Source organism: Archocentrus centrarchus, chromosome 13 (assembly GCF_007364275.1).
Source record: "Archocentrus centrarchus isolate MPI-CPG fArcCen1 chromosome 13, fArcCen1, whole genome shotgun sequence".
NCBI lineage: Eukaryota > Metazoa > Chordata > Actinopteri > Cichliformes > Cichlidae > Archocentrus > Archocentrus centrarchus.
In genome coordinates, this window is record NC_044358.1 from 33,369,742 (window position 1) to 33,381,862 (window position 12,121).

At 41.3% G+C, this 12,121-nt stretch overlaps 1 protein-coding gene across 1 annotated transcript in view; it reads right to left on the bottom strand.

The window, feature by feature from the left end:
- The window catches only part of LOC115790777 (WD repeat-containing protein 49), a 37,461-nt gene extending 25,617 nt beyond the window's left edge, over positions 1 to 11,844 (bottom strand). Inside the window, exons 1-8 of the mRNA XM_030744719.1 lie at positions 11,279 to 11,844; positions 10,879 to 10,951; positions 9,648 to 9,743; positions 8,551 to 8,859; positions 3,642 to 3,815; positions 3,028 to 3,111; positions 2,811 to 2,903; positions 2,230 to 2,401 (exon numbers count right to left, since the gene is read on the bottom strand). Coding sequence (XP_030600579.1) covers positions 2,230 to 2,401; positions 2,811 to 2,903; positions 3,028 to 3,111; positions 3,642 to 3,815; positions 8,551 to 8,859; positions 9,648 to 9,728 — 913 coding nt within the window. The 5' untranslated portion in view covers positions 9,729 to 9,743; positions 10,879 to 10,951; positions 11,279 to 11,844. The remainder of the gene's footprint in view (positions 1 to 2,229; positions 2,402 to 2,810; positions 2,904 to 3,027; positions 3,112 to 3,641; positions 3,816 to 8,550; positions 8,860 to 9,647; positions 9,744 to 10,878; positions 10,952 to 11,278) is intronic.
- Positions 11,845 to 12,121: the final 277 nt, after the last annotated feature.

Below are 12,121 nucleotides of genomic sequence, written 5' to 3' on the forward strand. Positions count from 1 at the left end.
GAAAATAATCATAAATAATAGCCGCTGCCTTCCAAAGAGCTCGTGTGTAAACAGAAAAAGTTACTGGCAGAGCGACTACATTAGTTTCAGACTCAACAAATTCAATATAAAACAATATTGCAACATATTTTGATGATGACACACTGCTCATCTTCTTTCATTTCCTCAAATTAGATCTTTCTCCCTACTGATGCCAAAATGCTTTCACTACCACAACTCCAAAGGATATCCACTTTCTGAAATGGTTGCGGTAAATGTGCAATGACCGCAGCCCCCCCACCGTATAGTAAACCGACCAATTCCCGGGAGCTCAATATAGCATAGAATTAGGCGGGTATGATCTGGTATTACAGAAAGCGTAATGGATCTTGCATCACCATCTATCTCAATTAAGACTTTGATTGAGAAAAGTTAAATTGGTTGCCACATGTCTCTATTAGAAGCTGCTTAACTTTCAAAGCCTGCACAAACTAAGGGCTGGTTGCAAGATGGCATGTGACAGTCCGAGGACCAATGCTGGCTGCAGAGCTTGGGGCAAATAATTATGTCTGAAGATACTTCATCCATCCCATCTTTGCTCCACTCCTTGAATTAAAAAGATTAGTGGATTTTTAGACAGTGTGGCGTGACTCATCATTGATTAATGATGCCTTTTCTTATTCATTGACAAGCACAGCTCATCAAACTAGTTACGATGCAGACACAGATAGATAACATCTGCTTCCTTAGCTAGTGCTGCAGCTACTCTCACACTTTCACTGCTGAGACTAGAAATAACACAGAGACAGCAGGAGTTGCTGCGTGTTTATATCAAAGCAAACCTCTGCAATAAATCACTGCACGTTATGGTAGATTTTGTGTTACCTGCACGCTTTCTCCATCACTAACACACCCTTCCTGCGCCTCTTCCTTCCTTGTCTTTATAGGTCTGCATCCATCCCAATTTCCTCCTAATTTGCTCTCAATTTCCCTCACTGATCCACCGCTGTCTTTCTGTCTCTCTCCTTCCTCTCCTCCTCTCTCTGGTGGCCCATGAGCCTGAAGGTTTGGAGGTCTGGATAACCAGGCATGTCTAATGGTACACAGCCCACTCATACTGCAGGGTGGAAAACTTCAAAAGAAAAAGCACCAGCACCCTAGAGGTATGCAAACACACATATGCACTCACACAAGCTGCCTTTACTTACAGTCAGAAAGCACAACAGACACACACACACAAATAACTATGCTTTCTCTTGCTGATTCACATGCATGTGCACACAGACTGTAAAATTTCATTTAACTAAAGCTTTTAATGTTTTGCCATTGTCGCCTCCGTTTTTCCCCCTTCTTTGTTATTCCTTTGTTTTCCCATTTGTTGTGCTTATTTATATGTGCTTTATTCTTGCTTTCCCTTTTATCAGGAGTCCCCACTCACCCACCCACCCCTTTCAGCTCTTTCAGCCAAGCTAGCCTCAGAGCGTTGTCTCGTCTGAATCATTATCAAACAGCCCAATAACTCTTCGGAGAGCCTCTCTCCAAATGATGCAATCGAGATAAAACTAAGCGACCTCTTTGTTACCCATGCTGAGCTGAAGCGCGGGGATCTCGGCAGGCCAAACCTCAAGCCCCTGACTTTATACCAGTAGTCAAAAGTCTGGCTATGAAGCAGATGACTCAGGACTCACTGCGTGTGTGTCAGCGTGTGTGTATTAGTGACCAGGACACACCCAGGCATATTCATTGTGTTGCATAAGCTCTTATTGCAATGACACCAGAGAGGTGACCAAGCAAGCCTGTGGCTCTCATCCAAGGTGTGAAGGTGAAAGTGTGCGTCCATGTTTGTATGTGTGCGTTAAGTAGCTCTGACACTCAGAATGTGTTGTTTCTATGTGAAATACTTTTGATTTTATTCTGGCCTGCTTTTTTTTGTTTTGTTTTTTAACCTGAGGCTCCATGTGAATACAGCTGTGCATAGGAATGACAAACAGCAGCACTGGGGTTCTGATTATCACTACTTGCGCAGGCTCTTTCAGCTGGCTCCTTTTTTTGGATTCCATATGAAAGAGCAGATGTGTAAACAGAGGGGACAAAAAAACCCACAACAGCTGCAACAAAATTGTGCATTTTTACAAGAATGTTAGGTCATAATTAAGGACTTGTTAAAAGGTTTGTTACTGTGCATATGTGTCTTTGTTAGAGTGTGCTTGTGCGTGTGCATGTGTGTGTGTGTGTGTGGGGGGGTTCTACCTTTTCTAACCCAGCTTGGCGCATGTGCTCGATGTGTCACAGTGTAACAGGAGCGATGCTTGCCTTTGGCCAGTTCATCCCAAAGGATGATCTCTGCTGATTCAGAGTCCATCCTAAGACTGAATCTCTCAAACAGAGAGATCTGGGCTGAGGTAAAATATAAAGCACTGACCTGAGAAAATACACATACAGACACAGTTGTTGAACAGTGCACCAATTCAATTCAGGTTTATTTATATAGCACCAAATCACAACAACAGTCACCTCAAGGCGTTTTATACGGTAAGGCAAAGACAATATTCTACAATATTATGGAGAAACCCCAACAATCATGTGACCCCTATGAGCAAGCACTAAGTAAACATGGGGAAAAAAACACCATTTTAACAGGAAGAAACCTCCAGCAAAACCGGGCTCAGGGAGGGGCAGCCATCTGCCACGACCATTTGGGGGTTGAAGGGAAAGAGAAAAAATGAAAGAGAAGATAAGAGAAAATGCATAGAAATGTGGATAATTCTCTTCCCTTCCCTTTTTTCTTATTCCTTTGCTTTTCTGTGCGTGTGTGTGTGTGTGTGTATTACCTGTCCCCCAATGTCTCCTATAGTGAGGACAGCCTGGTCAGGGTGAGAGGGATCCACCCAGTAGTCTAGACACCAAGGAACAAACTGCAAACCCTAGAGAAGATAAGAATATAGAAGATGGTACATTGCCACTTCTCATGTTATTAGTAATGTAATGCAATTCATTTGAAGCCAATATGAGGACAACACGAAACCCTGAAAAATGTCTCACGGTTACCTGGAGTTTATACTTGCAGCTGAAGGTTGTTTCACACATGATGTCATAAAAACACACCTCTTTACTTGTGAAAGCCACAGCTATCTGAGAGGGAAGAAAATCGAGCTTGTTAGAAACAGAGAAACATGGAGACATGTACAACCTATTCCTATTATATAATAAGAATTTAGCAGTTTGCCAAACTGCTAATTAATACATTATGAAAAAAAAAAATCCTCATGTGTTATTCAACACAGTTATACAATACAGAATATGGTATCCATAAATCTGTAGTTTAAAGAACTGCAAATTAAAAGTTACAATCAATAATTGATGGTCTTATTTGTTAAAAAATGTATGTTTACTTTCTGATCTTTATGCAACAGCTTCGTGCCTGAAACGCAATTAACCAAAACCACAGATCAATAATTAACCGAGTGAAGTTCTTGTTTATCTCTGTGCAGTACAATATCTGCACCGATAAATGAGACTACTTATCATTTATTAACTTAGAAATCAATTTCGTTGAATAACATTTCTTCAACTCTGCTTCGGGAGCCACGGCCGAACAATAAATCAATAAGTGGGCAGACTCGTTGTTAGGTATGCATCTCTCAGTATGTTGATAAGTTCACCTTCTCCACGTTTTGCAGCAGCGCCACATCTGTGACCCAGAGGTCTTTGGGTGCAACTGTGCTGTTCTGCAGTCGATGTGCGTGCAGAAGGGACATGTCCTCCGCATCCCGCAGCCCTACATTTCCTCCTTTACTCACAGTCAGATACTGACGTGAACTCTGCAGGTACAACACCTGAGGAGACCAGAGGTTGTTTACAGGGAAAAAAAAAAAAATGTAAAGAAAATACATACAGAAAGAATACACTTCACACTTTACACTTTATAACACCAGCCTTCAGCTTCATGCTGCAATGACGTCTGCTACGGTGGAAAGTGGTGTTATTTATTAAAACTGAGGAGACAGCCTTTAAAAACCAATTTAAAATATTAATTATGTCTTGAATTTTCCTCTTCTTGCTGGCTACTTTATAACCACAGAACTACCCTAATATAAGTCCATTAAAAACGAGCCCCTCTTAAATCTTCCTCTCATTGGATACAGGTGAAGAAAAGGCCTCATTCTGTGGTGGATCTAATAAAATTGTGAATTAATCATTACAGGACTTATTGGGTGAACAAAGAGCTGCAAAAAAATAAATAAATAATTTTAAAAAGCTTGAAGCTGACTGCAACTAATGAGAAAGAGACAAACAGATCTTTGATGAAAGACGGTTTATTAAAATTTCACAGCAGAGCTAAGAGGTCAGATGTTCTGGAGTGTAATTAAAGCCTTCTGTCTTCTCCCGCAGTTCACCTTTGTAAGATCTCCCGCATTCGCATGTCATTTGTGTGTAATTATTCTAATTACATATTGATATACAGCTGATACAGCTGGTGAGCAAGTGATACAATGTGTTTATCTGTAGTCCGAGTGAAGGACTGTCATTCTGGGGGTCTTTTAGCTGCTTTTGACTGCTTTAAAAGCTTCCAGGCTTCTCTTAAAAAGTGCATACTTCAAAATGCCAATTTGACTCGCCTGTGTGGCTACCTTCGAGATAAACAAATCAAGCCTGTTCCAATGAAGTATCAATGAAGCTGTAACTATTAAATGGTAATAAAATTTGTATTATTTGTTTCTCAATTAAATATGGTATACTGTAGTACTAGAATAATATTAATAGACACAGTAGTTTCTCATTTAGCTTGCAACAGGGAAACAGACCTTCAGGATGAATGGTGGAAGATGTAATGTGAGACCATATGGGAAAAATGGGACGAAGCTGAAGTTGGTTTCCGATTGCAGCTTCCGATTCGGGAAATGGCTAAAGGGCCATTCCACTTAATTTTTCGCTACCTTCAGCATCTTTAATCTGCTCTAGTTAAAAATCTACAACACCTACACACTTCAAACCTGGATTAGATTATTCTGCACTAATAGCAGAGTATTTAAAACCAAGTGTGTGATTCGTGAAACCTTGATCTGATTTGTGAAACTTCAATAAATGCACATTTCAGCAATTTTTTTGCATCTGGATCACATTAGAACTGCCCCAGCTCCAAATCTACAACACCTACACATTTCAAACCTGAATTATATTATTCTCAACTAATAGTAGAGTATTTAAAACAATGTGTGTGATTTGTGAAACCTTGATCTGATTTGTGAAACTTCAATAAAGGGCCATTTCAGCACTTTTTTTCCCATCTGGATCACACTAGAACTGCTCCAGCTCCAAAACTACAACACCTACACACTTCAAACCTGGACTAGATTATTCTGATAGCAGAATAATTTAAACCAAGTGTGTGATTTGTGAAACCTTTATCTGATTTGTGAAACTTCAGTAAAGGGCGATTTCAGCACCTTTTTTGCATCTGTATTTTAAACACTTGGTTTAAATTATTCTACTATCAGTTTAGAATAATCTAGTCCAGGTTTGAAGTGTGTAGGTGTTGTAGTTTTGGAGCTGGGGCAGTTCTAGTGTGATCCAGATGCAAAAAAGGTGCTGAAATGGCCCTTTATTGAAGTTTCACAAATCAGATAAAGGTTTCACAAATCACACACATGGTTTAAATTATTCTGCTATCAGTTGAGAATAATATAATTCAGGTTTGAAATGTGTAGGTGTTGTAGTTTTGGAGCTGGGGCAGTTCTAGTGTGATACAGATGCATAAAAAGTGCTGAAATGTGCATTTATTGAAGTTTCACAAATCAGATCAAGGTTTCACGAATCACACACTTGGTTTTAAATACTCTGCTATTAGTGCAGAATAATCTAATCCAGGTTTGAAGTGTGTAGGTGTTGTAAATTTTTAACTAGAGCAGATTAAAGATGCTGAAGGTAGCGAAAAATTAAGTGGAATGGCCCTTTAGCCATTTCCCAAATCGGAAGCTGCAATCGGAAACCAACTTCAGCTTCGTAAAAATGGGCAGGTGTAAAGACCTGAGGAACCCTGATAAGGGCAAGCTTTTCCGAAATAGCCTGCTCTGTGGGGTGCTGCCAGTCAGCAGCAGTGAGTGGTCAGATGAGGGACAGACTGTCCACAAGGTCTCGGGGATGTGCTTGTATTACTAAAATCTCACAATACTGGCACCAAGGGATATTTTTAGAGGTCTAGAGAGGAGTCTTTACCTTTGGAGCCGTTTAAGGGGGGAAGGCAGGTGAAGCACAACCATGTTAGGTAGTGGCCTTCACATTGCTCTGGCTTGTCAGGGTTATGTGGAATATCAGAAAGAGGCTGAACAGAAAATAAACTGGAAGCTGTAAAGAAATTTGCTGATACACCAGCACCATTTTAAGCTGTCATGTCCACACATCAGAAAGTGTTGTCTGTTTAATCTTGGATTTTAGTTTTATTTAGATTATACTAAATCACAACAGCAGTCACCTCAAGGCGCTTGATATTGTAAGATAAAGACAATACAATAGCAGAGAGAAAACCCCAACAATCAAACGACCCCCTATGAGCAAGAACTTTGTGACCATGGAAAGGAAAAACTCCCTTTTAACAGGAAGAAACCTCCAGCAGAATCAGGCTGAGGGAGGGGCAGCCCTCTGCCATGACTGGTTGGGGATGAGCGGAGGGAAATTTTAGGCTACAGTTTTAGCTAAAACTAAAAAATGAACATTAATATTTGGTATCACGTCTCTAACCATTTGATGAATACAAGTCCAATAGTCACTGCTTTAGCTCTGTTTTGGGCTTTATCGAGTCCTGAGTGAATGTGTGTAAAGAATAAACCACAATACACTGCTCAAAAAAATTAAAGGAACACTTTAAAAGCACATCAGATCTCAATTGAGAAAAAAAAAATCATGCTGCATATCTATACTGACATGGACTGGGTAATGTGTTAGGAACAAAAGGATGCCACATCATTTGATGGAAATGAAAATTATCAACCTACAGAGGGCTGAATTCAAAGACACCCCAAATATCAAAGTGAAAAATGATGCAGCAGGCTAGTCCATTTTGCCCAAAATTTCTTTGCAGCAACTCAAAAAGGTACTCAGTAGTTTGTATGGCTCCCACATGCTTGTATGCATGCCTGACATTGTTGGAGCATGCTCCCAATGAGACAATGGATGGGGTCTTGGGAGATCTCCTCCCAGATGTGAAACAGGGCATCAGTGAGCTCCTGGACAGTCTGAGGTGCAACCCGGGGGCGTAGGATGAACTGAAACTTAATTTTCCAGGTGTGCTCTATTGGATTAAGTCAGGCGAGCATGGGGGCCAGTCAACGGTATCAATTCCTTCATCCTCCAGGAACTGTCGTTGCCTAGCCTGTAGTGTCTTTGCATCTCCCCATGGATATGTCTCCCCAGACCATCCCTGACCCAACAACAAACCTGTCACACTGATGATGTTACAGAAACCATAACATTGTCCATGGCCTCTCCAGACCCTTTCATGTCTGTCACATGTGATCAGAGTAGATCTGCTCGCATCTGTGAAAAGCACAGGGCACCAGTAGTGGACCTGCCAATTCTGGTATTCTATGGCAAATGCCAATCTGGCTTCACAGTGTCAGGCAGTGAGCACAGGGCCCACTAGAGGACCCTCAGGCCCTCAAGGCCATCCTCATGAAGTCTGTTTCTGATTGTTTGGTCAGAGAGAGTCACAGCAGTGGCCTGCGGGAGGTCATTTTGAAGGGCTCTAGCAGTGCTCCCCCTTTTCCTCCTTGCACAAAGGAGCAGATATCGGACCTGCTGATGGGTTCAGGACCTTCTACAGCCCTGTCCAGCTCTCCAAGAGTAACTGCCTGTCTTCTGGAATCCCTCCATGCTCTTGAGACTGTGCTGGGAGACACAGCAAAAGTGTTCCTTTAAAATTTTTAAGCAGTGTACTATAAAGGTGCAAGATAAACCCCCCAAAAATGGGCTTATTGTTTGTGGATTTGTCACCACGAGTAACCACTTCCAGCTTTGTTACAAATTTGCCATAGTTATAGATACCATACTATTTTCTATTTGATACTTTACTACTAGTAGCGTGTTGGTCAGAAATTAAAGCCATCTAAGCAACAATACTCTGCCTCTTTAAGGCTGTCAAACCTTCAAGCCACTTGGAAAACAACTGACACAACAGTCTGACATTTCGACATCCTCAGGATTGAAAGATTAAAGTGATGAGCCTTCATTTTATCCAAAGTGGAGGGGACTTCATACCGGCTGCTTCATTTACATATTAATTGATAGATGTTAAAGGAGTCCAGAGCCATTTATCTCCAAAGGAGTGAGCCATTTTGATGAGCAAGACCCTAATACTCCTGAACGTTTCCTTGCACAATGTTTAATAATGTGCAATTCCATCCAGTCAGCAGAGCTTTGGATTCTCCGGACTGCCAATGTCAAAATGTTTTCAGATAACATGCAGGGGGTCATTGGTTCAAAAAAAAAAAAAAAAAAAAAAAAAGGCAACATGTTCTGACTCTCATAACAAACCCTTTTTCTGTTAAGTCTCTACAAGGTTAAAAGACCTTTTACCTTTTGAACAGGGTCTCGATGTGGACAGGTGAAGGTGCGTGGCGTTTTCCAGCACGGTGTGCTTACAGTTCTGCTGTTCTTTACTTTATCAGAAAGCTCCAGCAACAGGAAGGAGCACAGGCCTCCCCAGTCAATGCGTTCTTTTTCCTTCGGGGCATCGCTGTCCAGGAGGAGGCCACAGTGCTGCTGACTGAGAACCACGCTGTCAAACAGGAGGCCATATTCCTCCTTGGACCCGTGGCCAACTGATGACCAAGCAAGATCGATGAATTGAGTTCGGGACAAGGAGTGAGGTGCACCCGAGGAGTCCTGCATTCAACATCAACGGGATCTTGTGATATTGAACAACCTCAGCACACAGGTAAAGACAGCATTCTTGGGATTTAAGCACAACTACTGTAGTCTTAGCATCAGCAAATCAGCATCACCAATCATGGGCTTAGGTTATGTAAAAGGTGGACATAGCCTCATGGTCTGAAAAGTGAATCCAGTGCCCCTTAAACCTGACCAAAAAGAAGCCAGACTTTTTGGAAGTCCGTGAGATCTTTTACCTCAGTAAACAGTTTCTTCATGGATGTTTGATGTCTATCACTAGTTTCAAGTCTTAGCTATTTTTATTTATTGAGTTATGGTCCCCATTTAGAAAGGGACATATGATAAATCAGGGTATGTTTAAAGGTGTGGCTACCCTGTGTTTGAAAATTGCTGCAGTTCAGGACTTTTAAGCAGGACATCACAAACCAGTGGGTGACTTGTGGGTGACCATGTCCATCTTTTATATACCAGTATAAGAACCCAAAAATGAAGCCAGTACTTAAATAACTTCAAACTAGAAAGTGTAATTTCATGGCTCCACAGTGATATAACCCAAAAATTTCAAGGTAGATAGGAGGTAAAGAACAGACATACACTCTTTGATTTGTTAGTAAATCACTGAAGATTGCCATGTTTCTAAAGGATTGCTACTGAGATCTAGGGCTGTGATTCTATACTGTCAAAATGGGAGATAAACATTATAACCCTGTTATTTTTAAAGGTGAATTAAATGTGTTGTAACAGGAGGCTGTTAACAGACTGACTTGAAATCAAAGACTCACAAGGAAAAGGTTCTGCAACTTTCTATAATCCTCAGCGTTCATTCTGCTTTCAAGCTGTGCCACCTCCATTCTCGTTCCCATGGTTACAGCTCAGACCTGTCAATCAATCGCCAACAAACCAGGTGAGGTCAAGGAGGTAAAATGTGTGTCTATATGCAGGTTTGTGTGGGAGGGGGAAAAAAAAAAAGGAAAATCACAGAATATAATAAGATTCCCAGCATCTATGCGTTACACGACAAAACAAGATGCGCCCAGTCCGAGTAATCTCTCAGTAACCTGCCATATCTATTTCACAGTGGGCTGTCATGTCATCATAATCATGCAGCAAGGTCACAGAAACAGCATTTTGTTGGCTCTTTTCACTCTATTAAAAAAAAAAAAAAAAAAAAAGTCTGTGTTGGATGATGTGCAAAGGTTTTCGTTCTTTCTCCCAGCTGCATGACTTTACGAGGCAGGTGAATAGGTCCCTAACTTACATCTCCGAAAGGCAGCGGGTTGCCAAAGCACGCAGTCTGTCATATCCGTTAGTGTGAAATAAAATACAGTCAGATAAAAGTGCGACTAAAAAGGGGACGATTTCTGAAATTGCTCTGTGCTGAAATTAAAAGCACATTTGAAGTCAAAGAGAGAAAGTTTCTTTTTTAACTCCAACTCTTCTACAAAACACTACAAGGGGCAGCAGAGGATGGCAAACACTGTTTCATTTTTAGCACGGTGTAAATGTTTATGAGACAAATTCACTGGATGTGGCACCAAACTGAACAGAGATTTAGATGACAGGCTGTGTAATGAAAGCAAAAATCAATGCTTTGCTGCAGCTATCATTTTTTTTTTTTTAATAACTGATGTGCTGCACTGTGATCTTGACACGATAGTTTAGCTACCTTTTATCTACGTCTCTGACAACAGGTGTGACTGCGAGATGACTTTATGCTACTGTAATATTTAAAAGACTGGCAATACTCAAGGGACAATCTCTTCATGTCTTGAGTGAGAGTGATAACTTCTAATCAACCACACCCTGACTTGTTTTGTAGCGTGCCACTGCCATCATTCTGCATGCGACTGCACAGGCACAGCTCCATAAAGCAAAACGAACACAGAAAGAAGCATTTTGATCCGATGCACTGTTCAGAATGTTGCTGCTTGAAAGGTGAGAGCCATTGCTTATGAATGCAACTGCCACTGAAAAGATTCTTTTTCCATCCTTTTGCAAACACAACCCACTTACCAGGGTTGACTCTCCTCTTCCTGGATGGTCACTTCTGCTCCAGTCAATCTTCTCAAAACTGTCACTGTAGTATCTGAGTTTTTTTAAAAAGAGATGCAGTTAAACAATCCATCAACAAAACAACTCAGCTCCAGCCTGTAACTGTGTAATAACAGACTTGGCCTGCCAGCGTGTATATACACACACACACACACACACACTTACTTCAGTCAAACACATTTTTAATCATAAAGTTCGAACAGTAAAGCCAAACACAACTTCACACTTAACAAATTCAAACTTATCGTTCAATTTCACCTCTCACTCCACGATGGGTGTCTGTAGTTCGCTGTCCAAGGGTCCAGCTCTGAGGTGTTAAAACATCACTTTCTAACAAATGACATTTCAAACAAATCTTCACCTTCTGGTTATTCCGCCTTAGCGCTGCCCACCTCTTGTCCGCAGGAGACTCAGCTGATTCAAGCCTCAAGTTTGTGTTCAGAGGTTATCCTAAGCCGGCAACGTCTGAGAAGCAATCAACGCCAACAGCCCTGGCTGCGGTGCACACACCCACAGAGAGTTAACTGCCCCCCCAGTAGCCCAGACAGTGGCAGAGGCCACACACACATACACAACTCTTTTCTTTTATTATCCCTCACTCTTAAAGACTCAGGCTAAGTTTCCTGGCAACCAAGTAGTCAAAACGAATTGCGAGACCTTGTGAGTCCAGGCCCATTGTCTGTATGCATGCGTGTGTATTCTTTCTATTCTCAGATTAAGCACAGGGGTGAACATAATGTGTGTGTGAGGTGCAATAACTCCACGTACAACAACACAACTCGCAAGATTCTACGGCGACTGATAAGTGTTCAGAGATTGAAAACATAAAAATTAAAAAATACTAACGTGAACCTGAACAAAAATAAAATACACACAAAGAAGCTTTACAGCACCATTCAAATGCCTGAGAGAGGACATCCTGCGGGTCAGTTGTAGCTGTACACACACACACACACACACACACACACACACACACACACACACACCAAAAGAGAACAAAGTAACTTGGAGATTTGTTAAACTCAAAAATAGTTTGCCAGTATGGTGGAAAGCATGAAACAGTATATTGCGACAAAGATCTCATCATTGCCCTTCCTTCCTGCTGCTCTAGTGACCGTGACCAATCTCTGCGTGTGACTTAATGGTCTTGAATAACTCGAATTAGCTGATTATGGCTGTCGTCAACAGTGACAGGATCGGAAAA